We start from the raw sequence: 20,494 nt of genomic DNA on the forward strand, positions 1-20,494 counted from the left end.
CACCCTCTCCTTTGCGTCACACTTGGCATTGTGTTTTATGTCAGATCCTGCTACTTTGGCTTTCAAGAGCAGGTTGGCAGGTGTACTTTGTCAAAGGCTTTCAGAAAATCTAGATAAATGATGCTCTGTGCCCTGAAACTGCCAAACCTGTACTTTACATCTTCGCAATGCTGGGCAATTTTATTTAAGTGGAATCTTTCTGTCTTCCTCCGATTTACCTTTGCCTCCCTGACCCTGATATCAATCAGACAAGTGGAGACCCTTCCCTTTTTGCTACTGAAAATCAGCTATGCACATGCCAGGCCTGCAGTACAGTACCTTGGGTGATCAGGAGATCCTGGAGGCCACCCCGGTTTGGGGGTGAGGTGAGGTGAGGTGAGGTGAGGTGAGGTGAGGTGAGGCGAGAAGAGCTGAGGATGAGAAAGAGACCACGGTGGATCGGCAAGATGGAATTTCCATAATAACACGACATGCACATGAACTCCTAGCTGTCATTAAGGCAAGGCCCATGGAGGGGCGCCTGGGTGGCTCAGTCAGTTAAGCGTCTGCTTTTCGCTCAGGTCATGATCCCAGGGTCCTGGGATCAAGCCCCATGTTGGGCTCCCTGCTCAGCAGGGAGTCTGCTTCCCCCTCGCCTTTTGCCCCTCCCCCTGCTTGTACTCTCTCTTTTTCTCTCAAGTAAATAAATAAATATTTTCTAAAAAAAGGCAAGGCCCATGGCACTCCCCTTTCCTCTTCCAACTCACCTGGAAGGCAGGAGATTTTGCTGTCTACTCTTTCCTTTTAAAAAACCCTACTTATAGTTATTTTAAACTGTCCTCACCAAATGTTTGGTGTTCACAGGATGGTAGCTGTTCACAATTTCCCTTAAGCCCCACATCCTTTGTTCACACAGACATTTTTTAGCCAATAGATACTTATTTGGGGAAGTGATTTTTCTCCCCCACTCAACTCTTGATGAATTTCCCTTTCCTTTCCCATGAACTTGAGGAGCAATAAGGTATGGTACAACAGAGTCCAATGGCAAATTTCACTAATGTAAAATCAGATTAATCTTAAAATTGAATAATCTGTGTATTTCTAGTATACTGTGTGACCTGAAACAAATCTACTAGTCTTTCAGTCTTGGTTCTTTATTAGTTAAAGAGCAAATTGTTACCTAGTTCCTTTAGAAGTTATGCAGATTAATTAATGTTTGGAAAATGATTTGAAAATTTAAATCAGTATATAAATACCAAACAGCTACATCTTCCCTGCTGGGAGGGCCCAGGTAATTCATAACCTCTTCTAATAAAGGTAAAAATAGTGTACTTGAGCTATACAATTAAATGTGATTTATATGCAATACATATTAGTCTTTAAAAGCTAGAAACCATTTAATAGAAACAATTCATATTTCATAACGATAATAAAAGCATTTAATGACTTTAGAAAAGGTAATCATCTACTGTAACTGATCTAGATATCAGGTCTTTAACTCTATCTGAGATTTTCAAGAGTCCACTCAAAGTTCATTTTTAACCTATTAATGTTGACTGATACATTTACCTTTTTTTAACCTTTCGTTTGCTTTGTTTTAGAGGGAGGGGGAGAATCTTAAGTGGGGCTCCATCTCACAACCCTGAGATCATGAATTCATCTAAGCTGAAATCAATAGTCGGACACTTAACCGACTGAGCCACCCAGATGCCCTTGATACGTCTATCTTGAAATTCTCCCAGTTCGCTTGTTTTTGTTTTTGTTTTTTTACTCTCACAACTCTAATATGTATTTCCTGGGAAATTCGCCTGTACAAAACTTTGCTGTATTCAAAACCTCTTCTGTCAAGATTTAGCACTTTTATATCGTAGTCATTAAAATTGAACAAAATCTTAATAGTTCCTTTATGAACTACTATAGTGACTTTGCATAGTGGAAATCACAACATGTTAATTGGATTTAATTAACTATTTTAAATTACACCAACTCCTGACAGTAGACAGTAGCAACAGGGTACTCATGAGCAATAAAACTGGAGCTGCTATCGCTACTTTACTAAAACTTAATGAAACTATTCATAATCTTATTTATTGTTTACAAGAAGAAAACTGTTCCTTTTGAAAGCAAAACTGTCTGCTGAAAACAAATTTTTGATTGTCTAGGTGAAGGTTCAGAAGTTAATAAAAGGGTCTACCATATCCAACCTCACAGTTCTACCAGCCTCTCATCGCACGGATCCCTACTTCATGCCCATACCTGTCCTACAAGCAGATGCCAGGAAAGGTTAGTGATTCAACGACCGTTTTATGTGCTTAGGAATCTACGGGAAAGAGCATTGAGGTGGGGTAGGGGGCCTGAGTTTGGATTCGGGCTCAGCCACTTATTCTCCTAGGTGACCTCAGACAAGTCGGGGTCTTCACTCTGGCATGAGTTTGCTCCTCTGTAAATCAGAAGGTTGGACTAGACAATAACTAAAGTCACTTCCACCTCTAAAACCCATCATCTTACAGATTTAATATTGATTGAGATGTTGGTGTTATTACGTGTTAAAATTATTATTGTGTTTATGTGGTATTATTAGAATTTTTCAAGTTTCTGAGCAGGTAGTTTCTGATGCTATTCTGGTAGCACTTAAAAAATTTATTTCAATATACTATTATACAAAAATATGAAGCCAGAATTAATGTAAATGGCATTTAAACCATGCGTGTCTCAGTCTAAATTCTAGTGTTCATGAAACCAGTGGATTTCTAGTTTTTAAACAAAAGGTCATATCATCTTCACCTCAGTATCCCTAGTATCCAGAACCATGTTGGTTGAATGAATAAGTAAATGAATGACTAAGGACTGAGTGTTTCTCTCTGCTGTTTAATTTAATTGGCTGAAGTGTTGAAAAATGCCTAAGTGGATCCCCTTTTGTATCTCAAATATAACCAAGTGACATGGTCTTTAATTATTCCCATCTTACTTTCTATCTGTTGTCTGGAATAGTTTGGACCTAAAGTGTTCCCAAAGGTTCTCTTGGTCCTTGGAGATATAAACTTCTCCATCCTGTCTGCTGTCTACTGACCTACTGGAGGAAGAACAGCAGAACTCAGGAGAACCCAGCATCATTATATGTCCCTTAATGTGTGAAGCTCACAACTGTAACTATTACTTTTCTAGTTATAAACCATTGTTGTTCGAAGATCTTTGTGACATATGATTTTACTTAGTTTACATATTTACTCCCTGGGAATACGGAATGACTCCAGCAGAGTTCTTGCTTAAGTACCATCTTCTATTCTTCCTGGATCAAATTAAGATGAATGAAATAGTGAATGAATGAATCAATCAATCAATCAATCAGTGTCCACTTTAGCAATAGACATAATGAAAAAAATTGCTGCAAAACAAAGGTGAATCTAGAACCATGGCAACTTGACCCAGGAAAAAAATCACATTTTCATCCCTCAGTGATCCACCAGAAAATACATGGCCTGCCATAATATTTGTAATTAATCAGCCAATTAGTCAACATATATTTATTGAGTACGCACCATATGTCTGGTACTGTGCAAGGTAATAGAAACGTCAGGAAAGCTCAAGCCACAGAAATGTGGACACAGTGTCTAGATTTTTACATGTTCCTGATGCCCTTAATGTCATCTCAGGTTCACACAAGTCCAGCCAGAGGTGAAGGATTAACAACACCCAGAAGAGAGAGTTGTTTTGGAAAATGTAGGATGAGCTTCCTGACTTTTTCTCGAATTATCTTGTTACATCCAAAAAAGAAAGCAAGCTTTTTTCTTTTTCTTTTCTTTTTAATGGTTAAGAATATATGTCTCACAGTACACAAACCAAACTTTCAGGCTGTGTGTGACCTCTGGCCAGTTGCTCTCTGGTCTTGATTGATTAATCAACTCCAGACTCTACAAACAAGGCAGGCCTGACCTGGACCTTCCCTCCATTCTCTGCTAACTGCTTTCTCTACCCTCCAGCACATGCCCTTCCCCTGCTCCTCTCCAGGCCAAGCACATTTTCATATGGACCTTCAAAAGTGCCTCTATCTCTGCCTGGAAACCCGGAAAAATCACTTCCTTAAGCATCTGTCTTTTCCTTCATAGATGATCACAATTTGTGACTCAATTATTGTGACTTTATTTAACATCTTCAACCCTCCTAGAGGCTCCGAGAGTTCTCTCTCTCATCACTGCATCCCTAGCCTCCAGAATAGCTCCTGCCATGTAATAGGCACTTAACAAATATCCATTGAATGAATGAACGTCTATTCCCTAATCCATTCCACTGGAAAGTAAGAGTGTTATGAAAGTTTAATGAGACAATGGTGTTAAGGGATAGTTTCCCAAGACAGGTAAAATCATGGATCTCATACAAATTTAAAATGAATGCATGTCAAATATTTTATTTATTTAACGCGTTGATTAAAAAAGAGATCTGTAGGGGTCCCTGGGTGGCTCAGTTGGTTTAGTGTCCAACTCTTGGTTTTGGCTCAGGTCACGATCTCTTGGGTCTTGAAATCAAGACTTGGGTCAGGCTCCACGCTCAACGGGGAGTCTGCTTAAAGATTCTTTCCCTCTGCCCCTCCCCCCACTTGTGCTCACTCTCTCTCTCAAATAAATAAATCTTTAAAAAAAGAGAGAGAGAGGTCTGTAGAATGTCACAACTGGTTTAAAAGAGAATCCAAAGGACACATATTTATAGCTCAGGAATATTAAAATGAATTTGCAATTAGATGCAAAATTGACCTTTCTGTGGGAAGGAAGAGTGTCCCTTCACCAGGCAGAATTTATTTTCAAGTCTATAGATAAGAATTACTTGCATTAGGGCGCCTGGGTGGCTCAGTTGGTTAAGCGACTGTCTTTGGCTCAGGTCATGATCCTGGAGTCCCTGGATCGAGTCCCGCATCGGGCTCCCTGCTCGGCAGCAAGCTTGCTTCTTCCTCTGACCCTCCTCCCTCTCATGTGCTCGCTCTCTCTCTCTTTCTCTCTCTCATTCTGTCTCAAATAAATAAATAAAATCTTTAAAAAAAAAAGAATTACTTGCATTAGTATCAGTTTTTTTGTTTTGTTTTGTTTTTTACAAATTAACCTTAATCTCTACAGAGTTGTGAAATAACTCTGTCAAAAACTAGGTCCAGATAATCCCTGAAGGCTTCAGCATTCCATTCAAAAGGTATCCAGTAATCTCTTTTGCTTTTTCCAAAACTTAAACAAAAATATTCTTACAGTCTTCCACCATTTTGATTTAAAAGATTTCCAAAAAAGAAAAAAAAGTCAAAAAATAAGGCTAGTCTCATTAGGTTTGGCCTGATTATTTACACAGGTGCAGCAAGAATAGGTTATTTTAAGTTTGCTCTGCTGGAAATTTTCATAAGGAATCTCAGATTGAACTTTTAAAATCTTCTATTATTTGCTATCTTAAGGCTAGGAAATCAAGCCCAAGAAACTCTGCCCACCACATTTCAACTACGGGACCTATAAATTTAGGTAATTTCCTCTTTTCTAGAGGTGCTCCAAATATCCTAAGGTTCTTGGGCCTGGACATGACCTTCCTACCACCTGCAAGAATGGAAACCCTATAAGCCATGTACCAGGCCAGGTTTTCTGGAAGACTTTGTAAGCATTGGCTCCATAAAGTCAACCTTAGTTCTTTAAAAGTGACTTGTCATTCGTGATTAATAAGTATCACTCTTAAATATGAAATTCCAGACAAAGTCTTTGTTGTGTAAGTGATTTTTCCAATTATATCTTAGTAAAAGGAGAACAGATTTTTATTGAAACTATCCAAGTAACTATATTGCCATGAAAAGTAAAGAGACTCAATAAGAGTTTCTCAATTTGGGAGATGAGGGGGAGCACATTTAAAGGATTAGAAGTTTGATTTCCTTATTTCCTAGAAATCTTAAGAATATTCAATTTAAATAAGCACTTATTTCTCTCTGTAAGTCCATCTGACCAGAGCTCCTTTAATTTGAGACTTTACAGTCTAATTTTTAATACCATCTGGAGACAGGAAAACATTCTACATTCACAATGAGAGATAAAGGCCTTTCTGAATTACAGATACATAAAAATACAGATACAAACAGAGCTTATAGCTTCAACTCTACAATTTCAGCTACAGATGAAAAATAAACACAGAAACACACCTACTGGTCCCAGATACCACCTTCTTTGCAGGCATGACATTCCTAGTTGATTTGAGCTCAAAATACACAAGTGGACAAGCAAAAGACTAACAAACTATATTCTCTATTGTCCCCTCACTCAACAGGGAATTAGATCTCTATAAGACATTAATCCATTTATGGAGATCACCAAATTCCCAGTCACTGTAGCTACCAATAAGGAATAACTTAGCCATACGTGAACCAAAAAGAAAAACAAAACAAAAAATTAATAGGGAGTAATACTAAAATCAGAAAAACAGACAATAAAGTTCTATTGCCACTTTGAATTTGCCTGGGGGTGCTAAGAAAATATATGCCTGGACTTGGTTCCTTGTGCGGTGCGTCGTTTCTGACAATTTCAGGTGAATCTTCTGCTCATCTTGGTGAGATCTCCAAGATTATTAAAGGCCAGATATATTTTAAAGCAAAACCATGACTCTTATACAACTATAAAATGGAGACATCAAAGATTTTATTGAACTCATTGATTAAATGAGGGAATCAGTAGGATGTTACAATTGGTTCCTAGGAGATTCCAAACAAATCAAGAATAGTGAAATAAACTTGCAAATGGACACACGACTGGCTTTTTGGGGGTGACGGAAGCATCATCCCTCTGTGCGACAGAGTTTATTTGCATGCGTATAAAACAAGAAATATTTGCACTGCTTTCAGTTTTCTATACATTAACCTTAATCTCTAGAGAATTGTAAAATAGACTCATCAAAAACAAAGGTGATTATAGGGTCAGATAACTTCCAGAGGTTCCATTATTTCAATGAAAAGATACCCAGCCTCTTTTGCTTATCCCAAAGTCTTAACTTTTTCCTTCCAATGGTAAATGTACACACATGTGTTATCTAAAATTAAGTCAATTGCTCCAACCAGTACTAAAGCAAAGGTTAAAATCATGCTTACATTCTTTGGGGTTCTCTCTGAGTGCAGTAATGAAAATATACTGAATTAGAAGGAGCTCTGTTTTTCACATCTGCAAGTCAGGCAGAGTTCTTGGAAATGGGATTTGATATTTAAGGGTGGAAAATAGTTGTGAGGACACGGAATTACTCTTAATATTTTAAGGTAGTTAAATCTAGTGTTAGAAAAATTAAATCCTGAAGTCCTAATTTCAAATGGGGCTTAAAGAGTTGTACTCTGGATGAGCAGTTCTTTTTTTTTTTTTTAAAGATTTTATTTATTTATTTGAGAGAGAGAGAATGAGAGAGAGCGAGTACATGAGACGGGGGAGGGTCAGAGGGAGAAGCAGACTCCCTGCCGAGCAGGGAGCCTGATGCGGGACTCGATCCAGGGACTCCAGGATCATGACCTGAGCCGAAGGCAGTCGCTTAACAAACTGAGCCACCCAGGCACCCCATGGATGAGCAGTTCTTAAATTTAAAAGTACAAAAGATTGACCTGGAGGGTTTATTAAAAATGTAGATTACTGTTATGTCCTGGAAGCTTCAATAATACAGATTCCCAGACCCTGACCTCAGAAGTTTGGACAGGCCCAAGAGAGGGCTCAGAGGTCTTCATTTTTAATAAGAAATTCTCCCCCCGAAATGATTCTGCAGTAAGCAAACTGAAGATTTCTCTTTGGAATCATTGTTTTACAAGTCAAGTCTTCTCCAGCTCCCCAATCCCTCAGTGATCCTTACTCTGAATTCGTGTAACACTAGACTTTAGCATCCTTAATAACAACATAACATCGTCATCGAGGTCCTCAGGCAAACAGAAACCATATTTGTTTCCCTTAGAATCTGTGTCAACTTCTTCAACTTAGTTCAGCTCGGTACATAGCTTGCAGACGAGGATTTCCTTGAGACCCAGAGTTCCTTACTTTCCTTCCTATTACATGAGAGCAACAAGAAGCTGAAGCCCTATCACAAGTTTATTTCACATCCTCCCTGAGTTTCTGGGTTTCTGGCTTCAGCACACTAGATCCACCGTAATGAAAGCATTGCCCTGACAGAAGGCTTTGCTCAATTATTCATTGATTCATTTATTTGTTTATTTAATGGTCTCTTATCCTTCAAAAGCCCTGGTACCAGGGACACCTGGGTGGCTCAGTCTTTAAGTGTCTGTCTTTGGCTCAGGTCATGATCCCAGGGTCCTGGGATCGAGCCCCGCATTGGGCTCCCTGCTCAGTGGGAAGCCTGCTTCTCCCTCTGCCACTCCCCCTGCTTGTGTTCCCTCTCTCGCTGTGTCTCTCTCTGTCAAATAAATAAATAAAATCTTAAAAAAAAAAAAAGCCCTGGTACCAGCCATGCTGACATAGTATGAGTTCTAGGGATTGTAAATTAGGTTCGTTAATACTATCCATGTTGCCCAGTTACACTAAACTCATCTATTTGAGCAATCACATCTTCTGGTGACATGAGAAATGTCTAAAAATAACTTTCTTTTGTTGTTGTTGTTTTGTTTTGTTTTGTTTTGTTTTTAGAGAGAGAGATTGAGAACGGAATGTAAAGGGCAGAGGGAAAGGGAGAGAATCTTAAGCAGGTTTCACGCCCAGCACAGAGCCCAATACCGGGCTCAATCTCACGACCCTGAGATCATGACGTGAGCCAAAATCAAGAGTCAGCTGCTTAACCAACTGAGCTACCCAGGCACCCCTAAAAATAACTTTCTTTTATAAAATATGACTCATTGTAACAACAGGAGAATAGATACAAGCACATAGATTTTTTTCTTTCAGAACAAAACCTCTCCTTAGTATGAAGACCCTGTACTTGATTTCTCTGAATGTTAAAAAGAATAACAATATTATCAATCGTTGAAAATGTTAAGTATAAAGAAGTTTTAGTTTGCACTGAAATTATATTTCTACCTTAAAATGAAATTTTTTTTTTTTAAGATTTTATTTATTTATTTGTCAGGGGAGAGAGAGAGAACACGAGCTGGGGTGGGGGGGGGGCGCGGCAGGCAGAGAGAAGCAGGCTCCCCGCTGAGCAAGGAGCCTGATTTGGGGCTCGATCCCAGGATCATGGGATCATGACCTAAGCTGAAGGCAGACGCTTAACCGGCTGAGCCATGCAGGCACCCCGAAATTATCTTTTTTTTTTCAAAGATTTTATTTATTTATTTGACAGAGAGAGAGATAGCGAGAGCAGGAACACAAGCAGGGGGAGTGGGAAAGGCAGAAGCAGGCTTCCCATGGAGCAGGGAGCCTGATGCTGGGCTCGATCCCAGGACGCTGGGATCATGACCTGAGCCTAAGGCAGACGCTTAACAACTGAGCCACCCAGGCGCCCCACTCCGAAATTACCTTAATACAAGTTTATTTCATAAAACCGCTATGGGAAATGCCATTTTATTTTGGGTTAGAATATTAGGCTTAAACGAACGTGTACTATAATGGTTTCTTCATGCAAAGGATTAAGGCACTAGATGTGCTCTCACAAATAAGAAGACTATTCGTCTAGATCTCAGACTTTGTAGAAATGCTTGGAGTTAAAATCATATTCTAACCTTCCTTCCCAGGGATTTTAAGTATGATTGAACGAGGACTGATTCCACCAACAGCAAGGATTACCTTTCAGAACCCACCCATTATACCGAGAGCAGCTCCTCTGCATAATTTTGATGAAGCACGTAAGATCCCAGCTGCCGGTAAGACAGCCCTGCCTGTATGCTTAGCTGGGGATACTCAGGAATTACTTCCCACCTAAATCTAGTCTTCCAGTATCCAACGTTTATCTTCAATGATAGGACAAGATGAAAGCTGTAACGGTTCTAAGTTTCACTTGACTGAATAAAGTAACTTTAGTCTCTTTGTTGAATACCTACGCACAGCCTGTTGTGTCAGAAGGTTGGTATTTTCAAGGGGCTTGCAGCTTGGTTGGGAAAACAAGACGGATAGAACAAAGATAAATAACAATACAAAGAAGCATAGAATAAAAACCCAATAGATGTTAAAGTCTAGTGCTACAGGTGTTCAAAGGAACAGTTGTGGAGGGGCGATGTAAGAGACTTCAAAGAAGAGCCTGGATGAAATAGGGTGTTCAAGAAAAGTGTCAACCTGTGATTCTACTAACTACTTGCAGAAGCCAGGCAAGCCATTTACTTTCTCTGGGCTCCAGCTTCCCCAGTTATAAAATGAAGGGCTTTGGGCTAAATGAACTCATCTGTTCAACAAATATTTGTTGAATGCTTGCTTTATCAAAGGTAGCTTTTAAGGGCTGGGGATCGAACAGAGAATAAGTCAGACAACATTTCTGCCCCCATGGTGCTTACATTCCAGTGGCAGAAACAGATAATAAGCAGGTGAGTAAATGAGAATTTGAGCTAGTGGTCAGTGCTAGAGATTAAACAATATGAATGAGAGAATGGTAAGGAGGTGGTCACTTTGCTTCTAAGGGAAGGGTCAGAGAATACCTCTCAGAAGATGTATGAGGCTTGAGTTGAGGTACAAAGGATCAGAAGAAGCCAGTCAGGTAAAGATCTAAGGAAAAGCATTCCAGATATAGGCCAGCACAGATACAAGGGCCTAAGGACTAAGGAAGGAATGAGCAAGGCTGGTGTGGCTGGAGAGCCAAAAGCCAGGGAGAGAAGGGAGGAGATGAGGCTGGAAAATAGAGAGGAATGATATGACATAGCCTGGAGCGGAGACTACGAGTTGTCCTCAATATTCATTCTTCCCTACTTCCACAGTAATGGAGTCATGTGTGGGCACATGTCAGCTTAGCTAAAGACAACATTTCCCAGGCTTCCTTTCAGCTAGGTGTGTCCTGTGACCAGGTTCTGGACAAAGAGGATGGAAGCGGAAGTAGGAAGGGAAACTTCTGGGCTGAGCCCATAAGAGGAAAGGAGCATGGTCTCCCCCTTTCCTTTCCCTTCTGGCTAGCTGGGAGGCAGATGTGATAGGCAAGCACGTGAGAGCCATAGGTGGAACTCTGTGTTCCATCTCCGAGTCTGGCAGAGCTGCCCTACCAACCTGGGACTGTCTTCCTTCCAACTCTTGTGTGAGAGAGAATAAACTCTTAATTTGTTTAAACCACTCTATGTATTTTAGGATCTTTCTCTGTAAACATCTTTCACTACAGCAGAACTAGCATGGCAGCCTTTCAAACCATGATGAAGAGTTGGATTTAACTAAGTACAACAAGAGCCCACTAAAAGGTTTAAACAAGAGGATGAAGTGATCTGATTTATATTTTAATAAGACCATTCTGACTGCTTTACAGCTAATGAATCATAGGGAAGCATGAGTGGAAACAAGAAGGTTAGTTAAAGGCTATGTCTATAAACCATATGAGAAATGACAGTGGATTTGAGGAGGTGTCAGAGGATATGAAGAGAAGTGAAAAAATTCAGGTAGAATTTTGGAGGTAGAGCCATGATGACTGGCTGATGGATAGGAGGGAAACAGAGACATTATGGATAAATATGTATAAATGTATGAATGAATTATGTATGAATGTGCCCCAATTTTGTATCCATTCTACTGTTGATGGGAATTTCATGGTTTATAGTATAGGGCCATTAGGAATACTACTACTACGAACATTCTCATACATGTCTTTTAATGCATATACATATGCATTTCTGCTGGATACATATCAAAAAGTAGAATTGCTTTGTCATAGGGTATACATATGCTCAGATTTAGTAGATCTTGCCAAACGATTTTCCAAGGTGGTTAATGCTGATTTATTTTCCTACTAGCAGTACATGTGAGTTCCAGATAATATATATCTTTGTCAACACTTGATTTCAGTTTCATGTCTTTTAAAAATTTTGGCTCTCCTGATGAGTTTGTTGTGGTATCTCTTTGTGGGTTTAATCTTCACTTCCCTGATGACCAATAAAGTTGAGCAGGTTTTGGTAGGTGTATTCATCCTTTGAGTATCTTCTTTTAAAATGTGATTTAAGACTTTAACCTATTTTTTGAAAGATGGGTTTTCTTTCTTTTTCTGGGTTATTTATAGGAATTATCTATACATTCTGGATTCTAATCTTTTATCAGTTATATGTATTGCAAATAATTTTTCCTACTCTGTTTTGGCATTTCATTCTCCTACTGGTGTCCTTTTTTAATGGAACTTTTGATTTTGAGATCATTGTAGATTCACATCGAGTTGCAAGAAATAATACAGAGAGATCCCTTGCACTTTTAAGTCAGTTTTCCTCAATAATAATGTATGGCAAAACTCTAGTGCAATATCACAACTGGGATATAGACACAGCCAACATACAGGATATTTTTCTCACCAGGAGGATATCTCATGTTGTCCTCTTATAGTCACACGTACTCCTCTCCCACCCATACCCCTTCAACAATCCCTGCCAACAACAGTTTGGTCTCCATTTCTATAATTTGATCGTTTTAAATATGTTAAATAAATGGACGCATGCATCGTGTAACCTTTTGGAATTGGTTTTTGTTGCTCAGCATAATTCTTGGAAGATTCATTCAGATTGTTGTTTATATCAATAGTTTGTTCCTTGTTATCGCTGACTAGTACTTCATAATATGAATGTAGCACAGATGTTAAACCATTCACCTATTGAAGGATATGTGGTTTGTTTCCAGCTTGGGGCTACTATGAATTAAGCTGAAAGTGCACTGGATTAACTGACTCATATGCCAATAACAGAGTATAGAAAGGGGGAAAATAGAAAATTTACAATTCAGAAACCTGGCAAACCCTACCTTAACCAAATGACCATGGTTAATATCACCAGGGATGCCATGTCGATAGCCTATGTCCTCTGATATGATGTGATACAGAGGGGACTTCACCTCTGTGGTATTCTGCCTAAAACCCCATAACCCCAGTCTAACTATGAGAAAGACATCAGATAAACCCCAACTGATGAAATTCTACAAAATACTAATACTCCTCAAAACTATTAAGGTCATGAAAAATAAAGAAAGACTGAGAAACTGTCACAGACCAGAGGAGACTAAGAAGACATGATAACCTAATACACTATGATATCCCGATCAGATCTTGGAAGAGTAAAAGGACAGTATAAAAACTAGTGATATCTGAATGAACACTGGAATTTAGTTAATAGTGATATACCAATGATGGTTTCTTAGTTTTGACAAATGTACCATGGAATGAAAGTTGTTAACATTAGGGGAAATTAAATGAGGGTATACAGCAATTTTCTGTAAATCTAAAAGTAGTCCAAATTTAAAGTTTTTTTTTTAAAGTCAAAAATAAATGATAGGAAAAGGCATCAATTTAGTGTAAATTTAAAATTAATAAAAAGGAGACAGATGGGGAAAAAATACATCATGCAAAAAATAATCCAAAAAATCTAGATTGCCTGTATTAATATCAGACAAACAAGACACAAAGACAAGGATAAAGAAGGATATCAATGATAAAAGAGCCAGTTCAGAAAAAAGACATAACAATCCTGTGTATGTACCTAAGAACAGAGATTCAAAATACTTGAAGCAAAAATCAATAACAATATAGATGACTTGAACATTATCAAACTATTTTAACATATCTAAGGAATTAAAACAAATAGCAGAATGCTCATTCATTTCAAATGCATATGGAACTTTCAACAAAATAGGCAATATTCTGGACCATAAAAAAAATCTTAACAAATTTAAAAGAACTGAAATTATACAAAATAGTTCTCTGACCATAACATAGTTAAATGAGAAATGAATTAGAGAAAACTATCTGGAAAATTTCCCAAATACTTGCAAATTAAAGAACATACTTTTAAGTAACGCAGTGGTCAAAGAGGAAATCACAAGGTTATTTAAAAATCTTTTGAACTGAACGAAAATAACAACACAATATATCAAAATTTATAGAATGCAGCTGAAGTAGTATTTATATAAAAATTATAGCATTAGATGTTTATATTAGAAAATAAGATAGATCTGAAATTATCTAAGTCCCAACTTTAAGAAACTAGAAAAAGAAAAGCAGAAAGAAGGAAATAATAGAAATGAAAGTAAAGGGCAATGGAATTGAAAATAGATAAAAATAGTATTATTTTACCTATTTTATTTTATATTTATTTTATTTTATACTTATTTTTATTTAGTATTAAATATAGCAATAATGCTATAAAATAGTATTATTTTATCTATTTTATTTTATATTTATTTTGTTTTATTTAGTATTATTTTATCTATTTTATCTAAGTAGTATTTATATAGAAAATCATAGCATTAGATGTTTATATTAGAAAGCAAGATAGATCTGAAATTAATTATCCAAGCCCCAAATTTAAGAAACTAGAAAAAGAAAAGCAGAAAGAAGGAAATAATAGAAATGCAAGTAAAAAGAATTGAAATTAAAAATAGATAAAAATAGAGAAACTTGTTGAAATCAAAATCTGTTTCTTGGAGAGTATCAACAAAATTGGTAAACCTCTAGCCTAACAAAGGACTACCAAAGATAAAAAGAGATAAGGCACAAACTACCAATACCACAAATGAAAGAGGAGACATCATTACAAATCCTATAGACATTTAAAGGATGATATGAGAACATTGTAAATAGCCTTATGACCATAAATTGGACAACTTAGACTAATGGACTAACTCTTTGAAAGACAGATACTAACAAAGCTCACTCAAGAAGAAACAGATGACCTAACTAGTCCTTATCTATTAAGGAAATTTAATTTGTACTCAAAACTTTCTCAGAAAGAAAACACTAGTTCCAGATGGCATCCCTGGTGAGTTCTACCAAACAATTAAGAAAGAAATATTACAAATTCTACACAAATTCTTCTAGAAAATAGAATAAGAGAAAACAGTCTTCAGACCATTTCATAAAGCCAGCATTACCCTGATATCACAACCAGACAAAGACATTAGAAGACAAGAAAACCATAATCTGTTATTCTACATGAAAAGAGATGTAAAAATCCTTCACAAAATATTAGCAAACTGAATCCTACAATATAAAAAAAGAATAATATATCATGACAATGTAGGGTTTATCCTAAGAATGCAAGACTGTTTCAACATTTAAAAAATCAATCAGTGTAAATCATCATATTCAAGAGACTAAAGAAGAAGAGCCATATGACCATCTCCATCTCAATACATAAAAATAAAATAAAATGCAACATCCATGAAACAATAATACATTTAAAAAAAAAACTAAGGAAACTAAAAATAAAAGGGAATTTTCTCAGCCTCATATAGAGCATCTACAGCTAAAATCATACTTAATAGTGAAAGACCAACTGCTTTCTCTATAAGATCAGGAAAAAGGCAAGGATGTCCACTCTTACCACAGCTATTCAACATTGTATGGAAGGTCCTAGCCAATACAATGAGGTAAGAAAAGAATAAAAAATAAAGAAATTAAACTGTCTCTCTTTATAAACAGAATGATTACTACATAGAAAATTTGAAAGATCTACCAAAAAAGATAATAGAATAAAGTTCAGCCTGGTTTCAGCATACCAGATTAATATATAAAAATTAAGGGGTGCCTGGGTGGCTCAGTTGATTAAGTGACTGCCTTTGGCTCAGGTCATGATCCCAGGGTCCTGGGATCGAGCCCCGCATCGGGCTCCCTGCTCGGCGGGAACCCTGCTTCTCCCTCTCCCACTCCCCCTGCTTGTGTTCCCTCTCTTGCTGTCTCGCTCTCTCTCTGTCAATTAAATAAATAAATAAAATCTTTAAAAATATATATATATAAATTAATTGAATTTCTATATACTAGAAATTAATAATTGGAAATTGAATTTTTAAAAACAATACCAGGATGCCTGGCTGGCTCAGTCAATTGAGCATGTGACTCTTGATCTCAGGGTTATGAGTTTGAGCCCCATGTTTGGTGTACACTTTACTTAAAACAACAACAACAACAAAAACAATGCCATTAAAATAATACCAAATAATTACTTAGGCAGAAAACTAAAAAATTATGTGCAAGATAGTGTATACTGAAAACTCCAAAATGTTAATGAAAAAAAAATTCAAACAGACCTAAATAAATGGAAAGGTAAGCCATGTTCATGGATTTGAAGACTCAATATTGTTATGTTAATCATCCCAAAGTTGTCTATAAACTCAGTGCAATCCAAATCAAGATCAATAGAATATTTTTGTGGAACCTCACAGGCCAATTCTAAAATTTATATGGAAAAGCAAACATGGTACAATAGCCAAAATAATTTTGAAAAAGAAAAGTAACATTGGAGGATTCAAGTTCTCTGAGTTAGTATAAAGTTATAGATATCGGAACAATGTGCTATTAGCAAAAGGATAAATACAGAGATCCATAGAGCAGAATAGAGAGTTCAGGAGTAGCCCTACACATACATGGTCAATTGATTTTCAACAAGGATGCAAAGGCAATTCAATGGAGAAAGGATAGTCTTTTTCAACAAACGGTGCTGGAACAATTGAAGATAGATATATAGAGAACTTTGACCCATACCTTGCACCACATATAAAAATTTACTCAAAATGGATCATAGAAATAAATGTAAAGTCTAAAACTGAGAACTTTTAGAAGAAAACAAAGGGCGAAAACTTTTGTTTCCTTGGATTTCTTAAATACCACAAATGCATAAGAGTAAAAAATTAACACATTGGACTTTATCAAAATTTAAAACTTCTACTCTTTGAAAGACAATATTAAGAAAATGAAAAGAAAAGCTACAGACTGGGAATTCATATTTCAATACACATACCCGATAAAAATTTTTTGTCCAGAATATATTAAAAAAACTCTCAAAACTCAATAAGGAAACAAGCAATCCAATAACCTAATAAACAAAGGATTAAAAGAGAAATTTTACCAAAGAAGACATATGGATGGTAGATAGATAAGTGAAAGCATGCATAACATCATTAGTTACTAGGGAAATACAAATTAAAACAAGTCTTAATATATTTAAGATAATTGAAAAATGCTTGCGGCACCTGGGTGTCTCAGTTGGTTAGGCATCTGCCTTCGGCTTGGGTCATGATCCTAGGGTCCTGGGATCGAGCCCCACATCGGGCTCCTGGCTCAGTGGGGGTCTGCTTCTCCCTCTCCCTCTGTGTTCTCTCTCTCTCTTTCTCTCAAGTAAATAAATAAATTCTTTAAAATATATATATATATTTTATATATACACACATATATATATAATATATGTGTGTATATATATATATATACACACATATATATATTTAAGATAAATGAAATCATGCCATGCCTCTTGTCTAACCAGAATAGTATGAAAGAAGAAATAAATTACCAGAGAAAAAGTGGAAAATTCACAAATATGTGCTGATTAAACAACATGCTCCTGAATAATCAATAGGTCAAGAAGAAATCAAAAGGCAATAAAAAAATATCTTGAGACAAATAGAAATTGAAACACAACATAACTTATGGGATGCAAAAAAAGGCAGTTCTAAGAGAGAAGTTTATAGCAATAAACACCTACACTTAGAAAACAGAAAAACCTCAAATAAGCAACCTAACTTCATACCTCAAAGAACTAGAAAAAGAAGAACAAACTAAGCCCAAAGTTATAATGAAGGAAATAACAAAGATCAGAGTGGAAATAAACAGAGACTAGAAAGACAAGAGAAAATATCAATGAAATGAAGAGCTGGTTTTTTTGAAAAGATAAACAAAATGGACAAACCTCTAGCTAGACAAACTAAGAAAAAAGAGAGAAGATTCAAATAAAATCAGAAATGAAAGAGGAGACATTACAAGTGATGACGTAGAAATACTAAGGATCATAAGAAATTACTATGAACAGGGGCGCCTGGGTGGCTCACTTGGTCAAGTGTCTGAGTTCAGTTTAGGTCATGATATCAAGGTCCTGGGTTTGAGCCCCGCATTGGGCTCTGCACTCAGTGGGGAGTCTGCTCCTCCCTCTCCCTCTGCCCCTCTCCCCACTCATGCTCTCTCTCTCTCTCTCTCTCAAAGAAATAAGCAAATTTTTTTAAAAAAAGAAATTACTATGAACGATTATACACCAAAAATTAGGTAACTTAGAAGAAATGGATAAATTCCTAGAAACATAAACTTACCAAGTTTGAATCATGAAGAAATAGAGAATCTGAAGAGACCAATTACTAGTAAGGAGATTGAATGAGTAATCAAAAACTTCCCAGGAAAGAAAAGTCCAGGATCAGAAGGCTTTGCTGGTGAATTCTACCAAGCATTTAAAGAAAAATTTTTACCAATCCTTCTCAAATTCCTTCAAAAAATAGAAGAGGAGCACTTCCAAACTCATTTTATAAGGCCAGCATTATCCTCATACCAAAGCAGACAAGAAAATAAAATTACAGGTCAACATTCCTGATAAAGGAAAATGCAAAAAATCCTCAATAAAATATTAGCAAACTCAATTTTACAACACACTTAAAGGACCATACACCATGATCGATTGAGATTTATTCCTGGATGCAAGGATGGTTCAACATATGCTAATCAATAAGTGTAATATACCACATTAACAAAATGAAGGATAAAAATCATGTGATCAACTTAATGGATACAAAAAAAGCATTTGACAAAATTCAACATCCTTTCATGATAAAAACTCTCAATAAATTGGATATAAAAGAAATTTACTTCAAGATAATAAAAGCCATATATGACAGCCCACAGCTAACATTATACTCTATAATGAAAAGCTAGAAGTTCCTTAAGATCAGAGACAAGATAAGGATGTCCACTCTTGCCACTTTTATTCAACATAGTTCTGGAAGTCCTAGCCAGAGAAATTAGACAAGAAAAAGAAATAAAATGTATTTAATCAGAAGGGAAGAAGTAAAATTGTCTCTGCAAATGATATATTCTGTATAGAAAACCCTAAAGACACCACCAAAAAATGGTTAGAAGTAATAAATGAACTCAGTAAAGTTGTAGGATACAAAATCAATATACAAAAATTAGTTGCATTTCTATACACTAACAATGAACTATCAGAAAGAGAAATTAAGAAAACAATACCATTTACAATAGCATAAATAAAAATACTTAGGAATAAGTTTAACCAAGCAGGTGAAAGACCTGTATACTGAAAACTATAAAATATTCATGAAGGAAATTGAAGAGGACAGAAATAAATGGAAACAGATTCCGTGTTCATGAATTAGAATAACTAATTTTGAACTTTTTATTTTTATTTATTTATTTTTAAGATTTTTTTATTTATTTGACAGAGTGAGACAGAGAGAGAGAGGAAACACAAGCAGGGGGAGTGGGAGAGGGAGAAGCAGGCTTCCTGCAGAGCAGGGAGCCCGATGAGGGGCTCAATCCCAGGACCCCGGGATCATGACCTGAGCCGAAGGCAGATGCTTAACAACTGAGCCACCCAGGCGCCCTAGAAGAACTAATTTTGTTAAAACGCTATACCACCCAAAGCTAACTATAGACTTGATGCAATCCCTATTAAAATTCCAATGGCATTTTTTACAGAAATAGAAGAAACAATCCTAATATTTATGTGGAACCACAAGAAACCCTGAATAGGGAAAGCAACCTTAACAAAGAAGAAAACTAGAGATGTCACACTTCCTGATTCCAAACAATATTACAAAGCTTTAGTAATCAAAACAGTATGGTATTGGCATTAAAAACAGACACCTAGATCAACGGAACAGAATAGAGAGCCCAGAAATAAAACCATGTCTTAATGGTCAATTAAGTTTCGACAAAGGATCCAAGAATACATAATGGGAAAAGGATAATCTCATCAACAAATGGTATTGGGAAAACTGGACAGCCACATTTAAAAAAAATGAAACTGGACCACAATCTTATACCATATACAAAAATTAATTCAAAAATGGATTAAAGACCTCAATATAAGACCTGAAACCATAAAACTCCTAAAAGAAAGCACAGGGATAAGCTCTATGATTTTTTGGATTTGAAACCAAGAGCAAACACAACAAAAGCCAAAATAAAAAAGTGAGTCTATATCAAACTAAAAAGCTTCTGTGTGGCAAAAGAAACCACCAACAAAATGAAAAGGCAACTTTTGGAATGGGCTAAAATCTTTGCAATGCACAAATCCAATAAAAGGTTAATACACAAAATATATTAAGAAATTCATACAACTCTATAGCAAAAACCCCAAATAACCCAATTAAAAAATGGGCAAAGGACCTGAACAGATATTTTTCCAAAGAAGACAAAGGGCCAACAGGGACATGAAAAGGTGCTCAGTATCACTAATCATCAAGGAAATGCAAATCACAACCACAATGAGATAGCACCTCACACCTGTCAGAATGGCAATCATCATAAAGACAAGAGAACAAAGGCAGAGCAGGTGGTGGAGAAAAGGGAATCATTGTGTACTGTTGGTGAAAATGTAAACTAGTAAAGTTACCAGGGGAAATAGTAGGGAGGTTTCTCCAGAAATTAAAAATAGAATTACCAT

General features: G+C 36.5%; 1 protein-coding gene across 5 annotated transcripts in view; it reads left to right on the plus strand.

Moving 5' to 3' along the window:
- IQCH (IQ motif containing H) overlaps positions 1–20,494 on the plus strand; it is a 205,248-nt gene that overhangs the window by 62,337 nt on the left and 122,417 nt on the right. For 4 of the 5 annotated variants that reach the window (XM_021693962.2, XM_021693963.2, XM_021693964.2 and 1 more), the window contains exon 1: positions 9,643–9,760. In XM_021693962.2, the coding sequence (XP_021549637.2) occupies positions 9,643–9,760 (118 nt within the window). Of the gene's footprint in view, positions 1–2,141; positions 2,263–9,631; positions 9,761–20,494 lie in introns of those variants that run through there. The other variant, XM_021693961.2, reaches the window with a different exon arrangement.

Source organism: Neomonachus schauinslandi, chromosome 9 (assembly GCF_002201575.2).
Source record: "Neomonachus schauinslandi chromosome 9, ASM220157v2, whole genome shotgun sequence".
Taxonomy (NCBI): domain Eukaryota; kingdom Metazoa; phylum Chordata; class Mammalia; order Carnivora; family Phocidae; genus Neomonachus; species Neomonachus schauinslandi.